At 43.9% G+C, this 25,048-nt stretch overlaps 1 protein-coding gene across 1 annotated transcript in view; it reads left to right on the forward strand.

The window, feature by feature from the left end:
• RGMB (repulsive guidance molecule BMP co-receptor b) overlaps nucleotides 1–24,206 on the forward strand; it is a 71,439-nt gene extending 47,233 nt beyond the window's left edge. Inside the window, exon 3 of the mRNA XM_085632542.1 lies at nucleotides 21,948–24,206. Within this exon, the coding sequence (XP_085488668.1) occupies nucleotides 21,948–22,616 (669 nt within the window). The 3' untranslated portion in view covers nucleotides 22,617–24,206. The remainder of the gene's footprint in view (nucleotides 1–21,947) is intronic.
• Nucleotides 24,207–25,048: the final 842 nt, after the last annotated feature.

Genomic DNA, 25,048 nt, shown 5'->3' on the forward strand with positions numbered 1-25,048 from the left:
CACAAGATTGTGCTGGAGACTGGTACCATCCCAGTTAAACAAAGTGAGAAGGGTGGTAGTAGTTGTGTGGGCCGCCGTTAGAAAATTGTTGGATGACATGCTTCGAGCAGGAGTCATAGAGCCTTCTGAGTGGATCTCTCCAGTTGTAATTGCTAAAAAGAGCAATGGCAAACTTAGGTTCTATGTGGACCGTCGTAGTTTAAATCGACATGTGGTGACCAACACATTTCCCCTCCCCAAAATTAATGAGCTGCTGTTGCTTAACGGTGGTAGGTACTTTTCGAAACTTGACTTAAAGTGCTTACCACCAGATTAGGCTACACGAAGACTTAAGAAATATTACATCTTTTATCACCATGGAGGGAACGTTTCAGTTCACGAGGATGACGTTCGGGCTGTCCTTGGATGCAAGCGTTTTTCCAGAGAATCATGACTGAGGTTTTCAGGGGTTTAGATAATGTAAAAAAAATTCAGGATGCAATTTTTGTTTTTGGAGGCTCCTTTCAAGAAACCAACAGCATCTTGAGGGCTATTTTTGGTAGGCGGAGGCAGGCAGGCCTTACTTTGAGGAAGGACAAATGCAGGTATCTTGTGGAAGAAATCGAATACCTTGGTTTTACCCTTTCGGGGCAGGGTGTCCGACCCAAAGTTGACTTGTTAGAGGCTATTACGTCTGCACCTGTTCCTTGATATAAAAACCAGTTAAGGTAGTTTAAGGGCCTTATTGAGCTCTAGTGGCAGCATGGTCGGTCGAACATTTTAGGACCTTTTTTATGGGGTTTACATTTTTGGATTCGCACAGACCATAAACTATTGGTCAAAGTTTTGAGTCCTGGTGGAGCTGGTAAGGGTTCGGTCAGACTGGCTAGACTAGCGTCTAGATTTCAAGAGTATTGGTACTGGGTTGCCATATTCCATGTTGGAGGAATGTGCTAGCTGACTACCTTGGCGGAACAGGCCAATCGTTTAGTGAAGTGTGCCATTTCCATGGCTCTCCAGAGTGGGAAAGATTTCAGAACGATGGTGGATGAATGGTATGGGCCCTTCGCACGCAGCGCACTTTGTAACTGGGGTCTGTCCTTTTGAGAAAATGTGTGGACGAAAGCCAGGCACTAAGTTCACCCCAGCGTGGCTTACGAGTTTTTTACAAGAAGAATGATACTAAGGGGTTCATGGCCGGTAGCAAAGCGGTGTGTTTCCGGGGGCTGGGTCAAAATAAGGTATGGGAGGCTCTGTAAAGGTTTGTATAAGTTTTGGGGCCAGTACAGAGTCCAAGCTTTTGACAGCTATGTGCTGTTGGACAATGGCAACCAGTGGAACAAACGAAAGTGGAATTGTACCAAAAAGGGGGAGTTGGGCACAGTGAAGTGGCGAGGCGTAAGTGTGTCGGCCGCGAGTGGGCCTGAACAGGTTCATGATGAGGATTGAGGACGATTTGACCAAGGGTAGGGATGATGCCAGGGGTGATGCTAGAGGTGAATGTATGGAGTGTGGGGCAGGTGATGCCTATGACTTGAGTGCCAGCCGCATTGTCCCTTGTAAGGAGGCCAGAAGATTTCACTCTACCAGGATTCATAGACCTCTTCTTTACCTGGAGGATTATGCAAACCGTTGGAATTTGTTTTATTCATTGTATTCTTCGCTTGTTTCTTTTTTCATTGTTTTTCTCTGCCTTATTTCGCTATCATTTTGGTTTGATTTGAAGGGGAAGATATCCTCATTTGTCCTCTACCTTCCTTTCTTTTATGGGTTCATGGTAGTTCTGGTGGTTGGGTAGAAGGGAGGGGCATGTGTAGTAATGGGGTTTAGACTGTTTCCTATGCAATTTTTTATTTATTCGGACACCTCAATCCGCTGCCTTCTTCTTCTCGATATGCCCAAATTTCGTATCTGTAGGATAGCTTGCACGCCAGTTCTAGCAGAATTGAGCCTGCCGCCAACTTTGTAGTATGAAGAAATCGTCACGCAATGTAGAAGTAAAGAGTATCCTTTATTCTCAACTTCGCTTCAGCAGGAAAACAAAGCACAACCCATAATGTCCAGGCTTAAACATCAACTGCCACCCAAAGAACCCAAATACCAAAACGTTCTACATACCTCGTAGCGACACCATCATATTCCACAAAAGAACATAGCAACACCACAGTCTGTTACACCTTTATAAGTGTGTGTGGAGCTGTCACTTTAACACTCTGCTTTTTGTGGAGGTGATACTAGTTCTTTTGAATAGTCCGACTGAAAAACATCCATTCTCTTCTAGTCTGTTAGACGCCCGTGTGATCTAGTTAAGATTTAATTTGAACTACTACATTTCCTCTCGGAAATGCACTAGTTTTATATGTATAATTTCTGAGTCATTCGAAAACTCAGACAATCGTTTCATATCTGGGAATCCAAGATCTAATCCTCTTCTAAAACAAAGTCCAATGCATAACAAAATGCGGCTAGAAGTTGTGAGCGGAGTACACAATATTAAGAATCTTGTGAATAAAAACGAAGACTACAACATGACTTTGGACTTTTTGACACGCCTGGAGTGCTTGGGGGCATCTTGTTATGTTTTGGACTTTGATCCAGTTGAGGTGTACTTTGGTAGCTTGTCTCCCCCCCCCCCCCTCCCCCCCTTACACCACAGTTTTGAGCACCCACTTGTTTGAGTACTATTGCTGATGATCCTTTTGGTACTTCGAGTGTGGCACTTATTACGTAGCCACCTTATTTTCTGATATCACTTTATGATTGGCGTACATGTTCATGCTTTCACTAAATTGATGTACCTTGTGAAAGTATTTGACGAGCATTAATGACTAGAAAAAAGAATAATCTACTGAATAATACATTAATGTATAATCTGATTCATCGCAGTATCTTCACCCGCGCTCAAGTGATATTTTAGGCATGTACATGAAAAGAAAAACTTCCCCTCTTTTCGGCCATTTTTATTCTGGCATACATTGACTCAAAACACTAACAATTTAGTTGTAGCATTGTGAAGACCATGATAATATGCTCAAGTGTTTAGGGTTTTTTAATCAGTTTTATTGTTTTTAAAGAAGCATGGAAAATAAAGTTAGACGATTGTTATGGACTTTTTTCCTCCCTAAAATGTACTTAACATATCTTGGAATAAAATATCTGGGGTTCGGAAGTTTTGTCGTTATTCACCATTCTAAAATAGTTTGCTTCTTTGTAGAGAAGAAATCTGCTATTTGATCCCTTTCTTTCAGATGATATAGTTATGTGTATTACTTGTCTTGTTTATTTGTTCTGCTTGGCTCTAAAGGAGACATTTGGGCAAACTCGGTGCCGAGTGCTGGCAGTTCATTAAGGCATACTTAAAGAGCATCTGCTTGATGTGGTTTTTGTGAGCAATAAAAAAGAAGCTGTTGTGTTCTCATTCTACTGATAAGCATTGGCATAGCCAATAGGTCTTGCTTTGGGACCTTAAAAGTATTTAGCTATGCAGCATATTATCCAGTGAACCCTGATGTACCATAAGGTAAGGGTAAGGAGGCATGCACTGCAGTCAGCACCTCTCCCAGGTAAGGAGGTTTGCATTGCAGGCAGCACCTCTCCTGGGTAAGAAATCATGCATTGTAGGCAGCACCTCGCCTGGGTAAGGAAGCATGCATTGCAGGCAGCGCCTCTCCTGGGGTAAAGAGGCATGCATTGCAGGCAGCGCCTCTCCTGGGGAAGGAGCAAGCATTGCAGGCAGCACCTCTCCTGGGGAAGGAGGCATGCATTGCAGGCAGCACCTCTCTCCTGGGACCGCAGAGACCTTGTGTACATCTCTACAGATCGCTTTTTGCAGCTTTCATGGACATTTTCAACCATTCTTGGCTTGAAAAAGCCCTCTGCCTATTGGCCACCGGGCGAAACACGTGTTGGCTGTTTTTTCTGTTCCTTTTTTCCTTCTCTCAATGTTACAAAGTGTAACCAAGAAAATCAAACCAGGAAACTAAATAATAAGGATCTTACCTTTTTCAATTATTTCAGAACTAAGGGGTACAAACCTCCACCCGCTCTACCTAAGACTATAAATCCTAGCATAAGAGAGAAAGTCAGAAAGGAAGAAACAACGAACAGAAGGGCTTGAAACAGTAACCAAGGAAAAAAGCAAGCATTAAAATGAACCTGAAGCGTGTGACAGAGACAGGAATTGAAGGGTTTTGGAATAATGAGGTATGGAGAATGCATAAGGAGAGTGCATCCTCAGTATTCGGCAACAAAAGCATTCAGCACGGCTGGACCGTAAGAGAACATTTAGGCCCCTGCCTGCACTTATCTTTTTTTCACCCTGCACAAAGTGAATAGCGAGACACACAGACTAGGGAGGGAGCAGAACAAGCACAGAAAAGATGAAAATAAATTCGGACAAGTAAACAAGTTTAGGTTAGCAATTGTGGGGACATGGCAATGTCATAAGCATGTGTCCATGTGTTGGAATGAGATGATCACATTAGTGGATCATCGATATGCTAGTCACTGTGGAGGGTTCGTGGTACACTTACTATTGATGACCAATTGTCATGTAGTTTCGTCAAGACATTTTCAAATCTGGAATTTGAGTTAGAACTGCCACCGACTCAGCGCGGGAAATATAGGCATGTGTCTCATTGTATAAGATAATGCTATGAACTATGGCTATAGAACTACCTCAACCTGTCGTTCTTAAATATCTATGTGCATGGGGACCTTATATAGGGATAGCATTGGGAGTTTATGAAGTCCTCCTTGACTACGGCTTTCCCCACCTCATGTATCTGTATCTCAAGGACTGGTGGGAATGCGGACTGTGGATGCAGTTTTCAGGCCAAGATAGGGAGATGATTAGGTTAAGGGAACTCAACTGAAGGGTGGAAACTTCCAGAATCCTACATCAATGGCATGGGTGCAGACAGCATAACAGTGCCCCTTTTCGCTATGCTGGAGATGTAAACAGCTGGACTGTGAAGTCATCCATATACTGTGGGAACTGAATAGGCTTGCATATTACTGTGAAAGTTTTTGGGATGTGGTGAGAGTAGATTTGGGAGTACGGGGAATTACTATAGGCTCAAGCAGTACTGCTTCTTGACCTCACACATCCCTGAAATCACACACCAATGAAGGAAATGGTTCTCGATGACTATGGTAAAGATTGGGATTCTAAGACTCTGGAAGACGAACAGACTCCCTTGTTACAGAATATGTTTAGAATGGCTTCATACGAGCAAAGCATCTGTAGAATGAATGACCAGGTTTCGGTATCTGAGGGAGTACGGAGCAGACTCTTTACTTTATGAGAATATATTTGGAGGCACTCTCCTCACCAGGGAGCGGTGACTGTGGTGGCCTTGGGGTTGTTGGGATGCAGATTGGGGCTTGTGTTCTGCGGCCTGGGTAATGGAGCTTTCTTTGTTTTATTTTCAACCCCGTTTATTGGGATTGTTTTCCGTACTGTTGCTGCCTTGGATGTGTCCGTGATTGTTTGAGGGTTGGATACATACGGCCATGCTGCTGCTTCCAGTGGCCATTTCCTTATCTTTCAAAATATAATAAAGAATGGCTTCGAATACACACAGATCCGATTAGCTGGAGAATGCCTCTCACTCAGGGCAGAGCAGTTTAAGATAAGCAGCGGGTTAATAAAGCATTACAGCTAACAGGAGCCATGTGTGCGAGAGCTGCCCAGGTACCATAATGAGACGACCCTGTCGGCGACATTAAAGGATAATCGTTAACAGGGCGCGTAGCCTCCCCGTGGCACGAGCGCAGCCTTTCGGCCCACATCTAAGGCCCTGAAATGTAAACCGTATGGCAGACTCCGGAGTGATTTCATCATGGAATGTCCCCGGCTTTATAACTCTGGGTGAGCGCGCGCGAGGGCAATGATTACTCTTCGTGGTTGTGTTCACCTCCAGGACAGGGCGCACTCTTTCAATCATAGCATTTGTAAAGCGCACTACCTACCCGTGAGGGTCTCAAGGCGGTGGGGGGAGGGGGTTGTTGCTACTGCTCAAAAAGCCAGGTCTTGAGTCTTCTGAAGGTCAGCAGGTCTTGGGTCTGCCGTAGGTGGATGGGGAGGGTGTTTCAGGTCTTGGCGGCAAGGTGGGAGAACGATCTGCCGCTGGAGGTCGCTTTTCAGATGCGGGAAATTGTAGCGAGGGCGAGGTCGGCTGAGCGGAGCTGGCTGGTGGGGGTGTAGAAGCAGAGTCGTCTGTTGAGGTACGCTGGGCTGGTGTTGTGGAGTGCCTTGTGTGGGTGGGTGAGGAGCTTGAAAGTTTTCCTCTAGTTGACGGGGTGCCAGTGCAGGTCTCTCAGGTGGTGTGTTATGCGGCTGCGGCGAGAGATGTCGAGGATCAGGCGTGCAGAGGCGTTCTGGATGCGTTGAAGTAGTTTCAGGAGTTTGGCAGAGGTTCCTGCATAGAGGGTTTCCGTCGTCCAACCTGCTGCTGATGAGGGGCTGGGTGACCGTTCTTCTTGCTTCGGTGGGGATCCATTTGTAGATCTTGCGGAACATGCAGAGGGTGTTGAAGCAGGAGGAAGAGATGGCGTTGACCTGCTTAGTCATGGAGAGGGTGGAGTTGAGGATGACCCCTAGGTTGCGTGCGTGGTCGGTGAGTGTCGGAGCTGTTCCCAGTGCGGTCGGCCACCCTGGAGTCGTCCCAGGCCGAGGGGGTGGATCCGAGGATTAGGACCTCAGTCTTGTCCGAGTTCAGCTTCAGTCTGCTGTTCCTCATCCATTTGGCGACGGCCTTCATTCCTTCGTGGAAGTTGGTTTTGGCGGTGTGGGGGTCCTAGGTGAGGGAGAGGATCAGCTGGGAGGCAATCTCTGCTGCTGAGTCCTGGCACAAAAGTCAACAAGTGGGAGGGGTGGGGGGAGTGAAGCAGGTACACACAGTGTTTACCTTACGTGAGCGAGCGCGATAATTGCTAACACATGGCGTCGCTCGCTCCTGCAAGGGAATCTCCAAACGTGCACGCGTTGTCATTCAAAGCAGTGCAACGCGTGCACGTTTTTGCCCTCAAAACCGAATCGATCACAAGAGTTCTCCTCCTATGCAGCGCATGCACACTGCGTAGGCGAGACCTAAAAAGTAGTCCATGCCATTTTTGTATGCTTAAGCCTTGCCACCAAAAGGTTTGCGGTTCTGGTACTAAAACTAGCGTCCTGTTTGTGTTTAGAACTTGAAAAAGTTTCTGCCATGTTCACTTTATTTCTCGTGTGTGACCTGGAAGAAGAATTTGTGACTAAGTGGTAACTGCACCACTTCTTATCAGTGCATCTAATTGTTTAGCAAGGGTTTGGAAACACCGCCCACTTCAAAGTACCTATCCAACGGCTGCCTTTCTGGTTGATGTAACATTGCCTAGTAATCTTTTTCTTTGAGATAAAGTGCGATAAAAATTGCCGAGATCGCGACTTTCATCAAAGTCATGTTCATAACCACTCTGGAAGACTTTTAACAGGGAACTTTAATCGCTTCAAGAGCGACCTCTAGGAAGGGCATTTACAGAGGGAATGAATGGCAAGGGCTGGAGGCCCAACTACTGGGAATGCAATTCAGCTGCCCATTAACCCAGAGGAAACTCCGAATCCTGTCCTTATTACAAACCATTTTCTGAAGCAATAATTGATTTGTTATTTACAGTACCAGATTTTCACATGGTATGTGTTTTTATTATAAAACCGGAATTTAGCTTTGTGTTTTTTATTTATTTATTGTATTTTCAGTACCTTTAGTTGGACTGTTTTGTTTTTTTTAAATGGAAAGACTTTGGAAATGTGCTTTCCAAAAATAGACCTTTTTGCTGCTCCTTACCTCCGAGAAGCATTGATAAATACTGAATGTTGCATTCATGACCCAACTAATATAGATTTTTTTTTTTTTTTTTTTTTTTTTTTTTTTTTGTGAATGCAACTTAAGTTTTGCCGAATGGCATGTTAGAAATTAGGTGAAACTGGATCTTAAAGTGCTACAGGTGCTAAAATGTATCGACACAGACGTTAGTGTGGTTTTTAAGAGTGAGGGAGTTATTTACACATAGAATTACTGGAATGGACTCTGGGTTTACAGTGTTTATTGTATGTTCCTTTGTCAACTCTGTGTGATCCTGTATGTTTCATAATCCCGCATTTCAGGCGTAATCGTTTTGTTGAATGGTTGTCCATAGATTCTCCGTGGTTGTACCACTATTCTGGAATGCCCTCTGCTTGTTACAAACCCTACTAATATTCACAGAGCTCTCAGTCTGGCAGATAATGGCTGTCATTGTCTGAAAAGTGTTGGCGCAAGTACCTTGAGGCGAACCAGGTTGCTTTGTACTATTTGGAAAAACTCAAATTAATTGCTGAAACTTTGTCTCCTTTGTACATGTTTTCTTGAATTGTGCTTCATATGATGTATAGCTTCGTTTGCGCTCATCAGCGTAGTTTATGCGTGGGACTAGCAGGAAACTACTTTCATTGCCCAGTAGACACTCCAAGGATGCAGAATTACCATTTACTTCTGGCTTTGAACCCAAGCTCTCCAAAGCTTGGTTTATAGCCTCACTATTTCCTCTGCAGAAGAGCTAATCAGCCTTTTGACTTAGACCTCTGTTGACTGTCCAGATTTGTAAAGGAAATGGCATGAGACCAGGGTGAAACGCTAGATTTGCCATGCCGAATATAGTTTTTGTAAGCAAAACCTGCTATGCTGGTCATTAGTAACTCTCTTGCTCAATGTCTTTACTTTTCAATTGGTAAAAAAGTCGGTTTCTTCCTGAAAGCCCCATATATCAGCATGACATTTGCTTCCTCTTCTAGCAAGAGCATGTCTTACTACTGTAACCTTTCATGAGCAGTGTGATAATCTTGACCCACTTTTTGAAACCCTAAACCTAAAGTTTGAAATTGTATGATCCAAAGTTAGTGCTTTCTTGGCCTTCTCCACCAAGTAACCTTAAATGGAAAATGTGTTTGAGTGATTCAGTAGAGTACTCGCAACAAATTTTGAATGCCTTGCCGATTTTTAAAGCTAGGATACTGGAAAATAAGGATGGCCAGCACAGTCTCGTATACACTGATAAACCTTTCAGTGATCTCAAAGAATTTTTTTCCCCTTTTTATTAACTGAATGGGCTTTTTTATCAGCATGGCGTTACAAATCTGCTTGTTTCAAAATATTGATTTCCCATGAGGCTTTTGTTGGATCAGCACGCGCGGCTTCGGTTTCACGGGCACGCCCCATGAACGGAATTTGCCCAGAGCGGGGAAAAAGCATCTTTATTAAATTACATGTACGCACAGAACAGAGGCGCCGCTCGCTCCCACAAACCGATGCCATCTGCCCACTGCCAAGTACAAAACTCAGTGAGAAGTGGCCTCATCAACCCCCTGGCTCATAGCTTCTCATAAGTGACCCTATTTCTAAATATAGTGTTAAGTACTCTTATAACGCGCAACAGGTACTCCGAAGAGTGCCCCGGCGCGGATCCAAGAGGAGTCACTGAACTACACCACCACCATTTACGGGAACAGGTGAGTTTTTAAAAGTTTCTTGAAGGCTAAGCGGTCGTGAGTATTGCGCAATGGAAACGGAAGGGCATTCCAAGCCTGGGTGTCCTTAACCGCCAAGGAGCAGCCGCCCAACTTGTGGTGGATGAAGCGGGGCACCCTAGCTAGAAGGAAAGCTGAAGAACGCAGTTGTCTCAACGGGACATAAAAGGAGAACCGCTTCTGTAAGTATGTGGGCCCACGGCCATAGAGGGCTCGATGAGCAATGACCAGGGATTTAAATTTGACCCGATCAGCCACGGGAAGCCAGTGGAGTACGCGGAGATGTTCACGCACGCTGCTCCTCTTGGCGATTCCCAGGAGCAGCCTAGCGGCTGCATTCTGAATCACCTGCAGTCTATTCAGAGCGTTTTCAGGAATGCCCATGTATAACGCATTAGTGTAGTCTAATCGAGAAAGGATCAAGGCACGGATAGCAGTCTCTTTGGCAGGCCAAGGGAGGAGAGGTAAAAAACTCCTTAATGTTTTAAGAAGGCCAAAACAGCTACCTGAGAGCTTTTTCACCTGAGCAGAAAAGGTGATGGGAAACTACCGCAGAGTAGGATCTGCGACTTGTCTTTGTTACATTTGAGTTGGACCGCCGCAAGCCACTCAAAAACCGAAGACAAGCAGTGCTGAGCAAGGGATACAGAGTTCTCATCCTTTTCCCGGGTAAAAAGAAGCTGGGTGTCGTCAGCGTAGGCTATCACCTTACTCGCCAAGTCATCCGCTAAATAGTCCAGAGGAGTAACGTAGATATTAAAAAGAAGGGGGCTAAGGGAAGACCCCTGTGGGACACCAGTGGTGATCGGCTGCAGAGTTGAAGCGGCTGGTGGCAGCCAAACCTGTTGAGTCCACCCTTCAAGGAAGGACCTCAGCCAGCCCCAGGCAGCACCAGAGACACCAATCTCAGTGAGTCGGGCGAGCAGCAGGGAGTGTGGGACCGTATCGAATGCTGCCGACAAGTAGAGCATTACCAATGCTGCTCTCCCACCGGCATCTAAACAGTCGCAAATGGCTTTGGTAATCTCCACCAGCGCTGTCTCTGTGCTGTAGGAAGAGCAAAACCCAGACTACGCTGGATGCAGAACATCAGACCCTTCAACAAATTTCGTAAGTTGTCTGGTCACCACCTTCTCACAGACTTTAGCTAAACTGGGCAGGAGGGAAATAGGGCGATAGTTCCCTGGGGTCAGGGGATCAAGAGTAGGCTTCTTCAAAAGGAGAAAGATTTATGCCTGTTACCAGGCCTCCGATACCCGAGCCTCAAGAAGGGAGGCGTTTATGATTGAATTAACTTCGGGGTAATGATCTCTGCGACTGCGGCAAGCAGTCTCGCTGCACAGGGGTCCGCGGGTGAACCTGATTTCAAGCCCTTCAGGATTTTAAGAGAGCTAGACAGATCCACAGAAGAAAAGGCCCACAGAGCGTGCCTGGGGACAACAGGCAGGTTGGCAGTAGGCCAAACACAGAAATCCTAGGGTCTACGACCTACCTCTAAGTCTCATTTCGACCTATGTGGTAGTAAGCCTATCTTGGAGGAAGCTAGAGATAATGCATGCAAAAGGGCAGATCCCTTTAAGGACAAGATCCCTCACTCACCAGAGGTGACATGCTTCATCATAGGGACTCTCCTCCCAAGGGAAAAACCTAGTTCCCTTGATGGCTACAACCCCCTCACTGAGAGGGAGGAGCTCAGGGATGTTTTGATTATTGATGTTGGTGGACAAGCTACGTCCGTATATGATGAGCTGACAAGTGTGAGTGAGGGTGCAGTGCAAAAATGTGAAAAAGTAAGAAACTGGTGAAAGGCTAAAACTGGCTAGGAGGCACCGGGAACAATTTTAATCAAAGGGCGCCTACTGTCAGGATTAAAAAGCAGTACACAGACAGTATGGATTTAAAACTGATGTGGTGTGAGTTTCAGGTGGTCAACATGTTTCAGCCCACGAAGACCAGAGGTGGATCGGGCTTTCGTCAGGACCTTAAAGATGAATGCTACTGCAAAATACGAAAAAAATGGTGAATAGTATCAAAAAAGGATATCAAGCCAATGCGTTGTCATCAGCCTGTGGTAGAACCTGCATGTACCTAGAACAAACAAGAAATGCCACATGTCAGGGAAAAGAGTGTGTATCATAATGATGACAACAAGAACATTGATTAAAAACAGGATCTGCGGATGCATGAACAAAAAAGGAGTTGCCTTACCCGCAAAAGCTGGGTACAGAGTCTCACCTCTCGCCTGGCAACCGCTCAGGAGGGCAGCACCGCTCTATGAAAAACGGAGTATTGATGAGAGAGTGTGGTGCTAAGCGAGTTAGTACAAAATCTCAATGAATGATCATGTCAAGGTGAAGTATTTGACATATTGATCATGAAAATAACCATGAGTATAGGGGACCAGGGGATAAAGGGCAGAAAGAAACCATTCCAGCCTAACACTACTCATATTATCATAGCTCGTGATGAAAATTGCTCCAAAGCATGTGTGCCTGACAATCTCTCTGAGTAAGTGATAGAGCAAAAGGACGCCCGTTTCAAAAGGTGATGAGACAGGGCGTCGAATGTAGCAACAAAAAGCCACTGGAAAGTGCAAATGTCCGCACTGGCAAACATCGAAAGAAGAAGGGAAACAAAGGAGCACACCAAAACGCTCACCTGTCCGTCGGTACTGCTGGACCGGTAGAGCCTGCTGCCGGAGGGAAATGTAGATCACGGGCCATGCTCTTAAGTAGACCCTTGCGTGGCAGTAGGCACAGAAGGAGGACCGGGACAGGAAGTAAAGGCCGCCTGAATCATGCGTATGTTATCCATGAAGAAATTGGATAGAGTGTTACACCAGCCCTCTGTGGGTGGACGAGAGCACGCTTGTGCTACAGGGGATGTAAAACTCTGAACTATAGAGCATCTCCTTGGAGTTATGTGCCTGCTCAATGCGGGCTGTAAAGTACTGCTCCTTAGTCTGTGTTATTGCAGTATAGTAGATTTTTTTTGCCTGCCCCTGAGAGTGACCTTAGCCAGGGGACAGTGCTCATTGAGGCGCCAGGCACGTTCACGTTTTTTACACTCTTGCTTAAGCACGGACAGGTACGGGGTAAACCAGGGTTTTTCCCTGGAGAACCTGGACGAAGTCGGTGTGGCAAGCATGTTCATAGAATTGGATAACCAATTAGAGAAGCCCGCAAGACTCCCATCAAGATCCGGGGTAAGTGCGGGTCTCGAAGCCACCAGAACCGTGGCAAGTTTGGAAGGTTCAATATTTTTGAAGGCTGGTTTCGGGTAGCAAGGGCCCGAAGGGCAGGCCTAGACTAGCTCCCAGGAAAATGGTGCTTTTTTAAGGAGCGCACATTAATCAGAGCCGCTAAAATAGACCGCGGTCTAGAAGGCCTAGACAAAGAAGCAGGGGATTACGGAGATAAATGAGATTCTAAACGTAAACTGAAGCCACAACAGCACCGATATTATCCTGGGCAGACCGCAAGTCAAACTGGGAATGAGAATGACATGCTGGTAAGAGAAGAGCACATGATGCCTTCCTAGAATAGCACACCCTCTCCAGGGTGCCGGTAGACCAATGGGCAGAGTAACTGGCCCGGGACGCTGACGGGCGCAGACAGGCTTGCCTTAGACGCGCCGTCGGCATTCGCGCAGTTTGCATATTTATGGGCCGTGGGGAGTGCTCCCTTTGCTAAAAACAAAAAAGGGTTACAGAGTGATGAAGGGCAGCAGGCGGCTGCACAGGGAGATGTGGAAGGACATGGCCTGGGGGATAGTGAGCTGAGAGCATGACACTCCCACCCCGCTATTGCTGGGCGCCTACACCCGCCCAGCCGTGGCAACACACGAGCAGGCTAGCCCAGCGGGTGGCCTGAAGCATCTTGTCCTACATGGATCCGGTAGCAGCAGGGGCGTCCCGCCGCAGAACCTCAGTACAGGGCTTCCCAAGATAAAGCTCCATCCACAACGTAGGCCTCTGTAGACGCGCTCCAAAGCACACCTCGCGCATATGCATGTTATGGCATGTTTGAATTGCACAAAAAACGTAGTTTCTTTGCATACTTTGGGAGGCCGCACAGCTTTTATTTTATCAGGATGGTGCTGCTTCAGGGACGCTGCGCTATAGGTCGTCGTCTTTCTTCATCTGCGTGTCTATATGCATGCCTTTTAACTTGTTTGTCTTGTCAAAGCAAGATGATATGCTACAGGCCACTTCAGCTGCCAATATTTTGCTAGCATATTTTATGGCCATGGAGTTTTATTTTGTTTTATATGCTGGTTGTGTTTGTTGGTTATTTTTGTTACGTCGCTACTTAAAGGATAATGATGCAAAAGACGCATAAAGACAAACTGGCTAGCAGGCTGAATTTAAGATTTTAACACATAAAAGTAACATAGGTGAGCCAAGACTCATGCTAGCCCCGCGAAGTTTTGATTTTGATTCAGCGTAAAATGCAGACATCAAGACCCTTGCATTGCAGTGAGCAGGGGGAGTAATTCGCCAACTGTGGCTGTTTAGTTCAGACTGCCCTCCCTCCCCCACACCCCCCCTCTTTCCAGTTCTCTAGTGGTCTACAGCTCAGGCATGTCTGGAGCCAGCCTCAAAGCTGCATCTGACCTATAGTCACCCGGATGTAAATTTAGAATTGCACAAACGAGGAGATCACATGTTGCCACTGTACGCCAGAGGTTTCTGGGATTCTAAACATCTGACCAGTACAGTTAGAGGCCATTTAAGCAGCATGTTGTCACCATATACAGCCAAACCTATAGTAAAATGAACCCCAGAAACCTATTCCACTTTTGACCTCCTGTCTGCCCACTCCACCCCCTCCCGTCCACAACCTTTTTGTGAATAGCGGTTACTACAGTTTGTAAGGTTCCGTAGCACTCTTTGCAATCTGAGTTCAATTGTCGGATCTGGCTAGTGGTTCACCCAGCCAAAATGGTCTGCTGATATTGGTAATTGGTTACCTTTCAGATCTTTAGAAATGTGTCACTCTGGGTGGTGGTCTGAGAAGTGAGCATAGGCGAGAGTCTGGACAGTGGTTGGCCAGATTCTGATGTGGGTCGTGTGGCATATTATGTGTACGGACGCGTGTACTGAAAGGCCACTGTCAGTTGATATGAGGCAGGGATTTTCTCCAAAGACAGTTATTTTATAGTGGCTTGGAACTAAACGTGCAGTGCCAGTGTGTCTACTAGGAATTAAAGCAGGAGTGCAGGGTCTCAAACCTGATGGAATCCTTTATCATCTGCTGGATGTATGCCGCCGTCACCCTACAACTCGAAATCCTGTACTAATAGCTGCTTAACAATAGAAACAGTCAGGAATCCTACCACCGACTTCAGCACTGACCTTTATCCTCAAGAAGCCCGTTTCCAGCACGCCTGCCCTCTTTTGGATTCTTTAAACTGCCTAGTGAATGCTGTATGGCTCAGTGAGTTATTCAATTCATTATACAAGAAAGTTGCAGCAGCAAGAGCGCTAGAATGACACAACTAGCCGCAAACACTTGTTATTTTACTGACTGCAGATACACTCTGAAGTATCGCCTACTGAGGCTTGGGTATGGTAGCCATTTAATTATACTTTACAATACTTTGGAATTGGGCAAAGTACGTTTTTAAAACAATGTTACCCAACCTCACTGTGTTTATTCATTATGCATACAAACCGCATTACTCAAACAATGCATGCCATCATTTTTTCACATCGAACTTTCATTGTGTGGCAAAGATACTTCCATATACTTTCTAAGAAATATCTAGCTTTCAAACACAAACTGGATTTGCATCTATTTATCATGCTTCACGCAGGACAGTCCTGCAAGAACTCCGGTATGTAAAACCCTGGCCCCCAGAGCCTACGTGCACTGCACCTCGTGTGTTGATTTTCTTTCCCCTGTCGACGCAATCTTTGATGTTTCCTGTCCTCAGCTTACTTCATCCCAGCAACCCTGCCCAGCACTGCTCTGCAGGCTAAGAGGTCACATAACATCACGGATATTGGGGTTTTAGAAATATACATGGTTAAAGAGCTGCTGTGAGAGTTGGGAAGTGGATGGGAAGAAATTACACACTGACCGATCTCCTCCGAATTCTACAAACTGCATAGGTGCAGTTATTGATGCAAAACGTTTCCGAAACTTGCCTAAGCATTTGCTTCACATTTCTAATTTGAGACGGAGGCGCTAAAAGTTTGATACTCTGGAAAAGACATGTCCATGTCTACTTACACACCAATGCATGTGGGAATCATGGTGCCAGCTATATGAACACTGTATCGGTACTCTCCTTGAGGGCAACTTTGAATACAGTGCGTGGTCTCCCAATAAAAACTGCACACGCCATTTTATTGCATTGGGGGGAAAAAAACTATCCCCTTTTGCTAGTGTGAAAGGTTGGAACAGAGTGAAAATGAGAAGAGAATGGTTTAGAAGTTATGATGTGTTGTGCGAGCACAGACATCTTTGCTGTTTTACGTTACTTAAATGTGCATACCTTCAGAGGAGAGCCGGTCTCCTCGCCTTTCGCTGCTTGGGATTAGATGCCTTGCCACTTTCCTCCTCGGAGGCCTTGAATAGAACTGAGAGGGCTTGTGAACTGGGCCGCCTCTAGGTGCTTCGTGGATGGGCAATGCACGAGGCTGCCTGGGTTGTGGTCTACAACAGAGGGGTTGTGTGTTTGCTAGTTTTTTCACTGATTTGTCTACTTAGGAACCGTTAAGGTCTTTAAGGTCCAGCCCTCTTGCTGTTTCTTACACACACACACACACACCACACACACACTCACCCCGTTTTCATGCACAAAAACTATTCACTCTTTCATTCACACCCAGTGTGTAGTAAATGTATAGCTCTTCAATAACTAGTGGCACAACACCCAGGATAATGTGCTGCGTGGCTAAACACTTATAAGGTCCAAAATGCAAGACCTATTGGCTATGCCAGAGCCTTTTAACCCCTTCAGCGCGGCGCGGATTTCCGCGCCACGCTGAAGGTTCCGTGCGCGGGCGGGGCCATGACGGAACGGTTCCGTCATAAGCACAGCCCAACCGACGTGCATGACGGAACCGTTCCGTCATGCGCGTCGAACGGGTTAAACATGCAATCGCTAACTGCAGACATGCAGTTTCAAAAGGATTAGTCTATGCTATGATCAGTGTTGGAAAGGACACCGCAGTTTGGTTATCATCGGCGCAGGACACTAATGAAAACCCAAATGATCTGATTAACGCCACCAGAGGGGTGACCTATATACCAAACAGGAATGGGCTTAATGATTAACCCTGAGGAACACCACAAGGGAAAGTGTACGGTTCTGAAGTGAACCCTGGTTGTTAGAAAGGGCCAAAGCAGTACTAGTGCAGAATCTTTAACCCCCAGCTTACTCAACTGGTTGACCAAACATGTATGATCGGCCATGGCGAAAACCGCTGATCAGTCCAACAGGACAAGGGCTACTCTGCTGCCCCTGTCCAGAGTGGATCGGATTTCCTCGGGGTGGGGGAGATTTGGGGGGAGGAGGGGTAGTTGGTGGTGGGGGGGTTCAAGAATAGATGTGTTTTTTAAGTAGCAGGACTGAGGCCGGTTTCCAATACGTAGGAAATTTGCCTGTAAGGAACATTGCATTGAAGATTTTTGCTAAATTACCAGCAATAATATCTGGTGCCATCTGAATAGTGGGAGGGAAAAGATCAAGCGGAGATCCCGACTTGGTAAATTTAATCAGCTGTCTGACTTACTCTGCTGACACAGGTACACTTACTGAAGGAGCTGGGATTGTCGTTCACTAAGGGATCAGTGCTCAGGGGCTGCTTGCTAGTTTGGCTATTGGCAGAAAAGCTAACAGATGTCCTGAACCCATTTTTTTTTATTTATTATAATAAGTTGCCAAGGCATTACAGAAGTCTTCATTGCTTGTGGCAGAATTAGGAGCAGGGGTGGTAGGTCGTTTAGCAATAGTTCGAAAACGCTCCTTAGTAGAGTTTTTTGCTAATACTTTTTTTTTATTTTCTCTTACTAATTCCACAAGGCTACTTTGAATCCGTTTTAAACTTTTTATTTGATATATTACATGCTTTTTCTGTGAGTAGACTTTTTATGAGAACTGATCGCATTTAGGGTCACAAAAATGCTCAACAAAACTTCTGACCCTATTCGTATTAAACTAATTCGAAAGTTTTAAATCCTGAAAGATAGTTTTGGAAACTCCACGGCTGCGTAGATTCCATTGCCAACCATAGTCTGTATTTAATAGCAAAACACAATAAAAGCAGTCCTTCCTCAAAAGAAAAACTAAAATAAAAAGAAATATATACATTTCTTTTTTCTTTAACACACAAAATGTGTCATGTAAAGTTTTCTAAAAGCCTATTTTCTCCTCTTGAACTTTAGGTTGCTTTTTTTTGTAATACAGATTATTAGTTTAACTGGATTTCAAAGGGCAGACTCCATGAGTATCTAATCGCTGTCTTGATGTTCATATTTATGAATAAAATATGCTTTATCCTCTCCAGTTCCACTGTGTTCTGCTAAATAATCCTAGCTCAAAAACCTAAGTGGCGCCCATGTCCAGGTAAAATGGATCACAGCTCATATCTGCACGCAACTGCTTGAGAATGTACAAAGTTCAGCTCCCATGTGGTAGGATCCATCATATTTTGGCAGTAGCTAGGTACACCGATGATTCCCAGTAAAAATTCTGTTGCCTGTGATGAATGTACGAAGAATTGCAGCCTAGAAAGATTATCATGATTAGGCTGCAGCTGGTTTTATTTAGCTGCATAACTGATTGTAGCCGAGAAGCTGTTGGAAAATTCCTGACACATGATATCAGTTGGGAACACGCTAGCTTGTTGTAGGTTGGTTAGCAAACTATTGTTTGATCAAGGCTGACTTTTTTTCTTCTTCTTTCGAATGGTACTGTTTAATGCAGAACACTTACAAGGATTTCGTGTTTAAATATACTTTTTGAAACGATATATTGAAATGATTTGTCAGTATCTTAACTTTGTTGCACCGCATTTAGAAGTTCTGGTTGACCTAAATTCAGCTTGTTGCTCTTTTGAAGTTTCTCGGTCAACGCATTCTAATTGGACATGGTCTCCTATCGGAACTCATAAAAGCTGTGTATGTATACGTGAGCTTGCCGTTTCGCAGTTGCCTCAAGGGTCCCTCAACCTAACGTGAGGCTTTAAAGTGTCGCTGCCGAGCCTCGACCGTTTTTTTAAGTGGTAGTATTTTACTCCCAGTTTTAAAAACCTGGGAGTAAAACGTTTTTTTCTTATAGTAAAAAGGCGGTTGTTCTAAATACTTAAAAGAGCATTTTTTTGTTAGTGCAAAGAAGTATTTAAAATCCTCGGCATTTTTCTTATGCAATTCATCCTTTCTTTCAATGACACCTATTTAATTTGTAACCCTTTTTCGTTCATGCGAACTATCAGAGCAGTTTGTGGTAAGAGATTGCTGCTCTATTTCACATATGCCTACGCTGATACGGGAAGTGCTACGCAAACAAATGATGGACGGAATGCAGAATAAATCATACATTCACCCCCGGTTAAGAGATGTGGGTTAAATCTATTGTTCTTTTAACTGATGAGAACTGAAAGCCCGAAACCCGTCCTAGGATGCTTGTTTCCAGTCCAGTCCAGGGAGGACAGGACCTGGCCTGGCAGTTCGGGCTGGAAGTTTTCCACTGGGCACAGGGATTGAATATGGCAGGGTCCAAATTGGAATGGCATGGTGAGCAAGAAAACGATGGATTTAGGCCCAGATCTCTCTACTGGGGTGAATGTATAACATTGTTCTGCATTCTGTCCATCAATTGTTCTTTTTACCCTGACACGGAAGCATGGCTTTAAGTAAGTGGACCGGGCCCCTTTACCAGTAGTGATTTAAAACTCACATTGAAACTGGTCCCTTTCGGGCCCTGTATTCATGTTCTTAACTGTCCATGTAAAAAAGCTGTTCGATTTCTGACCAATGGGTGGAAAAACATTCAGGTAATCTGTGGTTCCTGCTTCTATTTGACAAGCTTTACTTATTAATCTTGCATTCCCTATAAGTGCTTTTCCGGAATGTTGAGTAACTTTTTTTGTTTTTTTTCAGGCAGCATAATACTCTTGTCTAGTGCATAATTTGAATTGAGTGCATAATTTGAATTGAGTAGCATCCAGATGTTTCATTATGGGACACAATTGAGTTTTGGCTAAAGGAATTTCAAGTTTCTTTCATTGCATGTCGGGGGCATAAAGGTGTTAAGAATACATGGTCATGCAGTGCTTGGCCTCTGCACAGCAGAGCAATGGTCACAAGGCCAGTTACAGTTGTGATTCTGTTGTGATTCTATTGAAATGTGTGGTTAGGGTGGCACTCCACGCAAATTTTAATCTGTATGTATAAGCGCCGCCCTTAATTATAGAAGTCCCACCTCTTTCCAGGACCCTCTCATTTTTTAAATTCCCACTTTAAAGCCCTGGCGGGAAGGTTTCTGTTTTTAACTTTGGGAGAATGTGCATGATAGGAGTGATCAAACAGGACCGTCTTTCTGTTTTGATATACTAGTGAGGCAACTGAAATGGATAGTTTTAGTGCTGCCATAACCCTGATATGTGTGCATTCTATTGTAAGTCATTTGTGAGGACTATCCTGAAATCCAGTTTATAGGTGCTTAGTGCTGCGGAATTCGGAATCCATCAATTCAAATTCCAGACTATCGTCACTAATGTTTGTGCCCAACATTTGAGCATCCATATTAGTAAGCGGTTTTCCTTTGCATTGCAGACAGAGTATGAGTGTTGGAAGGGGGGAGGGGGGGGGCGGGCGGTATTTTACGTAGGTTAACCCGGACTTATAGCAAACAGCTTTTCATGACACAGTGCCTACCTATGTTTGGAGGACAAATAGCCAGTTTACTGTGTCGTCTTCTAAAGGGGTAGAACTGTTAAGAGTATGGTCATTTTTTAGGTCTAGCATTCTCCAAGACCTTTTGATTTTCTGAAATTCTATTTTATATAGTTATTGGAGCTTTCAGCCAACCCTCATTACCAATTGGTTTGTTGTCATCCACGTTTTTCCTTTGCCCATTACAGCATTGGTGCAGTTGGCCATCCTACTTTACCCACTGGCTGTCTTCACTGTGAGCAACTGCATTCTGTGCATGAACAAGGAAGACGCCCATGTCAAAGTAGTTCCTTCAGCCCAACGGCTTACTATGGCATTGTCTGCTTTTTGAATTTGAAAAAAATGTCTAAATACAAAATATTGGCGAAAGCATATTTGCTCCCCCAACTGTAAGGTTTTAAAAAAGCCATGAGAAAACAAAGCTAGCATTGGTAAAGCCAACAGTCGCAGCCAATACCATACCTATTAGCTTAACCAATACTTGTTTTTTTTTTGTATACATTTAGCATGCTTCGAGACAAAGGTGCTTTAAGGACCTTGAAGAGTAATGCTTCAATTGATATTGTGTCCTCTCTGAGAAGGTAGTTGTTTGTGGTGGGGATATTGAGGGAAAACAAGGATCTGAAGTTTTAGTCCAGACTGTATTGGATGTATATGTTTTAACTAAATTTTATCAGTTTGAACTGTATATTGGTCTTAACTAATGCATAGTTTATATCCGTTTTTTCCAACAACTGAAAAAAGGGCATGCACTTGCCAAGTACGTTTGTATAAAAACCATTTACAACGATTTTTTTTTTTCCTTTTGGAGGGACACAAGCACTTTTATTTCGATTTCAATTGCCTTACAGTTAAGTATTAGTGGGCCTTAAAACCACCTGATGGTAGCAGCTTCTCCATTTATCCAGAGTTTTTAGAAATTGTGGAGCTGTGCTGTATTTGGCCAATCTGTGGCCATTTTATTGATATTTATTACAAGAAGGATTAATTACTGTTATTGTATTGTTAAGCATCGTTTTATGGACACATTTCCGAATAAACATCTTTGACTTGACTCGAGACAAAGATGTATTTAACAAGGCGGGAATTGGGAATGAGAACCTCCATACAATCTGTTAGCTCATGGGTCTCTTTCCATAGTTTTTGCACCCCTCTACTCTACCTCCCCACTGCTCTGCGATTGTGTAGAATGGGAAGAACTGAAAACACTTCATTTTCATATCCTTTTACACATGGCTGTTTATTGCAGACAGCATAAATTGTTTTGAGCAAGAATAGTACATATGATGGTAATTTAAATGTGCTCATCACTGGGGATGCTAGCTGAAGTTCTGAAAGGGGGTTTAAATGAAGAATTAAAGGATTAAAATGTTATCAAAGTAGTGTCCTTTTCTCGCACATGCTTTGACGTTCATAGATTTTATATTTGAGGTCATCTTAACCACATCTCATTCCAAAGAACAGGTGAACTATTTGCAAGCTTCACGAATTCATTTTATTATGTTTTTCCCTTCCAGATTACCATTATCTTCAAATCCTACCAAGACTGTACAGATCAGAAAGTGTACTTGGCAGTGACAGATGACTTGCCTGCAGCCTTTGTGGATGGCACCACAAATGGACGTGATGGGGACTCAAAGAGCTTGCGCATTGTAGAGAAAGTCAGTGGCAGGCATATAGAGATACATGCCAAGTACATAGGAACCACAGTGTTTGTGCGCCAACTTGGACGCTACTTAACCATGGCAATCAGTATGCCTGAAGAGCTAGCTATGGCCTATGAAGAAAGCCAAGACCTTCAACTTTGCATGAATGGTTGCCCCTTCAGCGAACGCATTGATGACCGGGGAAACCTGCCTTTACCTATCAAGGGGCCTCTCCTGCTTCACACTGCCTCTGCTCAGACACAGTCTGTTTACACACTGGAGACTGCCACAACCATGTGTCTGGAGACTATGAGAGTGAAGGACATCTATTTTCACAGCTGTGTTTTTGATCTACTTACCACTGGGGATGCTAATTTCACTGCAGCTGCTCGGAGTGCATTGGAAGACCTGAAGGTACTCCATCCAAAAAGAGAGCTGTGGCATATTTTCCCAAACAATGGTATCGACCGCATTGGCAGCAACCATGCATTGCCAGTGTTCAGTCTCGGACTTGTGTGCTTAATCCTTGCCTTTTCATAGGGTTCATGATGTTTGTCTATAAACAAAGTTTATATATATATATATATATATTGTCATAATATATTGAGTAAAGATAAGAGCATATATGTATATACTGTGTATATGATGGGGAGTGTACATATATATTGTCATTGTTTTCGTGTATGTTGGATGTAGTATTCCTTAATTGTGACAATGTTTTGCAGTGTGTGTATGTTTTGTAATGTCTCTTCATTGGGACATTTTAGAAAGCACTTTATTTTTTATATACTTAAAATATTTGCCTGTATCTATCTGGGTAATATGTATAATTGTACATAAGAAGCAGACACCACACTCCCACAGTGCTCCCTGCAGGTGTTCTTTTGGCTGGCAGCATTCTGTACATGGGGAGCTCTAAAATAAATTCACCCCTACTTCTGCCCTTAAAATGACAGACTCTCAATTCGGTCAGAATCTGTGTTTTTTTTATTGACAAAAATGTGAATATTCACTTTAAACTTTTTTTTGTTGTTGAGCTTTTTCCTTGTGCCATTTTGAAGTCCAGTTTAGCTGGCAACTATGCTGAGTTTGCTGCACTGTCCTTTCAGCAGTCTGCGTTCTGCTGTTTAAGAGGGATTGTTTCCTCCTTTATTGATATATTGTGCTCGTGCTTTCCCACGGTATTATTACATTTTGAATTCTAATTAAGACTTTAGAGACTTCTTAGCTTTAAATCTTTCTTTCTTAACAATTGGTATGTTGACCACACGGAAAAAAAACACAAAAGGAAAACATCTGGTCAAGAACTGCCAGCTGGATCCTTTTGTATTGACATTGTCCTCTAAAGTGAAGGTACTTGGACATTTTTGTTCAGAAGGATATTTTGTCTGTCTGATTTTAAGACGTTGTACAAGTTGTGAATGTGCGCAGCAGAGTTATGTTTCGTTAAGATAAAAATAATTGTTTGTATTTCTTTCCCCACGATTTCCAAGAGCAGCGCTTATTTTAAAATACTGAATTTCTATCAGGATCGCTTTGAATGAGCAAGTAGATTATGGCTTCAAGAAAGAGAAGCCGCTATCGATTAGGTTAATATATTTTACGTCAGACAATTTCTTGACTAGTGCAAATGCCACATAGTGTCCAAGCTCCAGCAATTTGTGGTATCCCAAAGAAATGTGACTATACTAAGTTAAAAAGAAGTAAACGTTCATGTCTGTATTCAGTTGTTTTTGGTACATATTCAGCTCATTTAAAAATAATAATTAGTAATCATTCTTGTTTCTGTTCTGGGATTTCTTGCGAAAATGTTATTTGCACGTCAGTCGACAAAACCCAGGAGAATTATAATGCCAAACACATGGTTATTTTGAAGCAAGAAAATGCTGTCTTGGGATAGATTGAGTGGAGGGCGAATAGTTTTTATTTCCTACGCAAAATAAAGGCTGTCTTTTTTGCATAGCTTCAAATTTGTGTTTTATACTCTGAAACCCCTCTGTATCTGTCTTTGCAAAGACTAATGTTGGGGTTCGATGTTATAGCAATAGGTATCCGCTTGTGTTAAAATGGCTGTAGTGTGAAGAATATTCCTATAAGTTATTATGGTGAAAAATAAAGTTTCATACATGTTGTGCGTTTGAAATGTGACTTTAGTGACACCTACTGGATGTAGAGGTGATGGTGTAAGCCTGGGAACTTTAGCATCCAGGCACAAAACCTCAGACTCCTTTAAAAAGTCAGCACAAATAAGCGATTCTAGACCTGTAATTAACTAGTAGCAATTTTTATTGCGGGACATGGTGGCATATTCGCTGCTCGTAAGTTTGCTTTATCCACACCAGGTAAAACGTATTTACCTTCAGAATACACATAGACTTTCTAGTGTGAGCTTTGGCAAAACGCTCTTATTTCAATGTTTTTCCAGGTTCATCCGAGATAAACTAATTTCTACTCCACTTTTTGGAAAATGTTTCATATTTCAGGTCTTTACTGTTTGTCTTGCGATTCAGCAGTAATGCTCGGCTTGGTTGTATACAGTCCCGGCATCTATTGAACCTTTAGAGAAGAAAGGCATTTAAGAGCTGCGCTGAGCCTGGTGGATGACACATGAGGATCTGGTGCATCAGCATCTTCAGTGGATTGCGCTGGCTCTTTTTCGCCCAGTGCTGCGGTGCAGGTGTGCAAAGTCCAGTGGGCTAAAAGGGTTACTCCCCCGGGACACCGCCGAGTGTTCTGTGTCTTAGCCCGGGGTGCTGAAGCTTTCAAGACGCACACGTTCTTTAGCTACTGTGTGCTGTGAACATGGGGCCTCAATGACAGCCTCTTACTAAGCATTTCTCAGGTTCTCTTGTGCTTTAAAACACGCAAGAAATTTGATTCGAAGTGCAAAGCAGACTGGGTCAGAAATGTGGCTAAAAGAAAACCAAAATATTCTATAACTATTTTGTTGTCCTTTCACCTTCATGTAAATA

Source organism: Triturus cristatus, chromosome 2_1, assembly GCF_964204655.1.
Source record: "Triturus cristatus chromosome 2_1, aTriCri1.1, whole genome shotgun sequence".
Taxonomy (NCBI): Eukaryota; Metazoa; Chordata; class Amphibia; order Caudata; family Salamandridae; genus Triturus; species Triturus cristatus.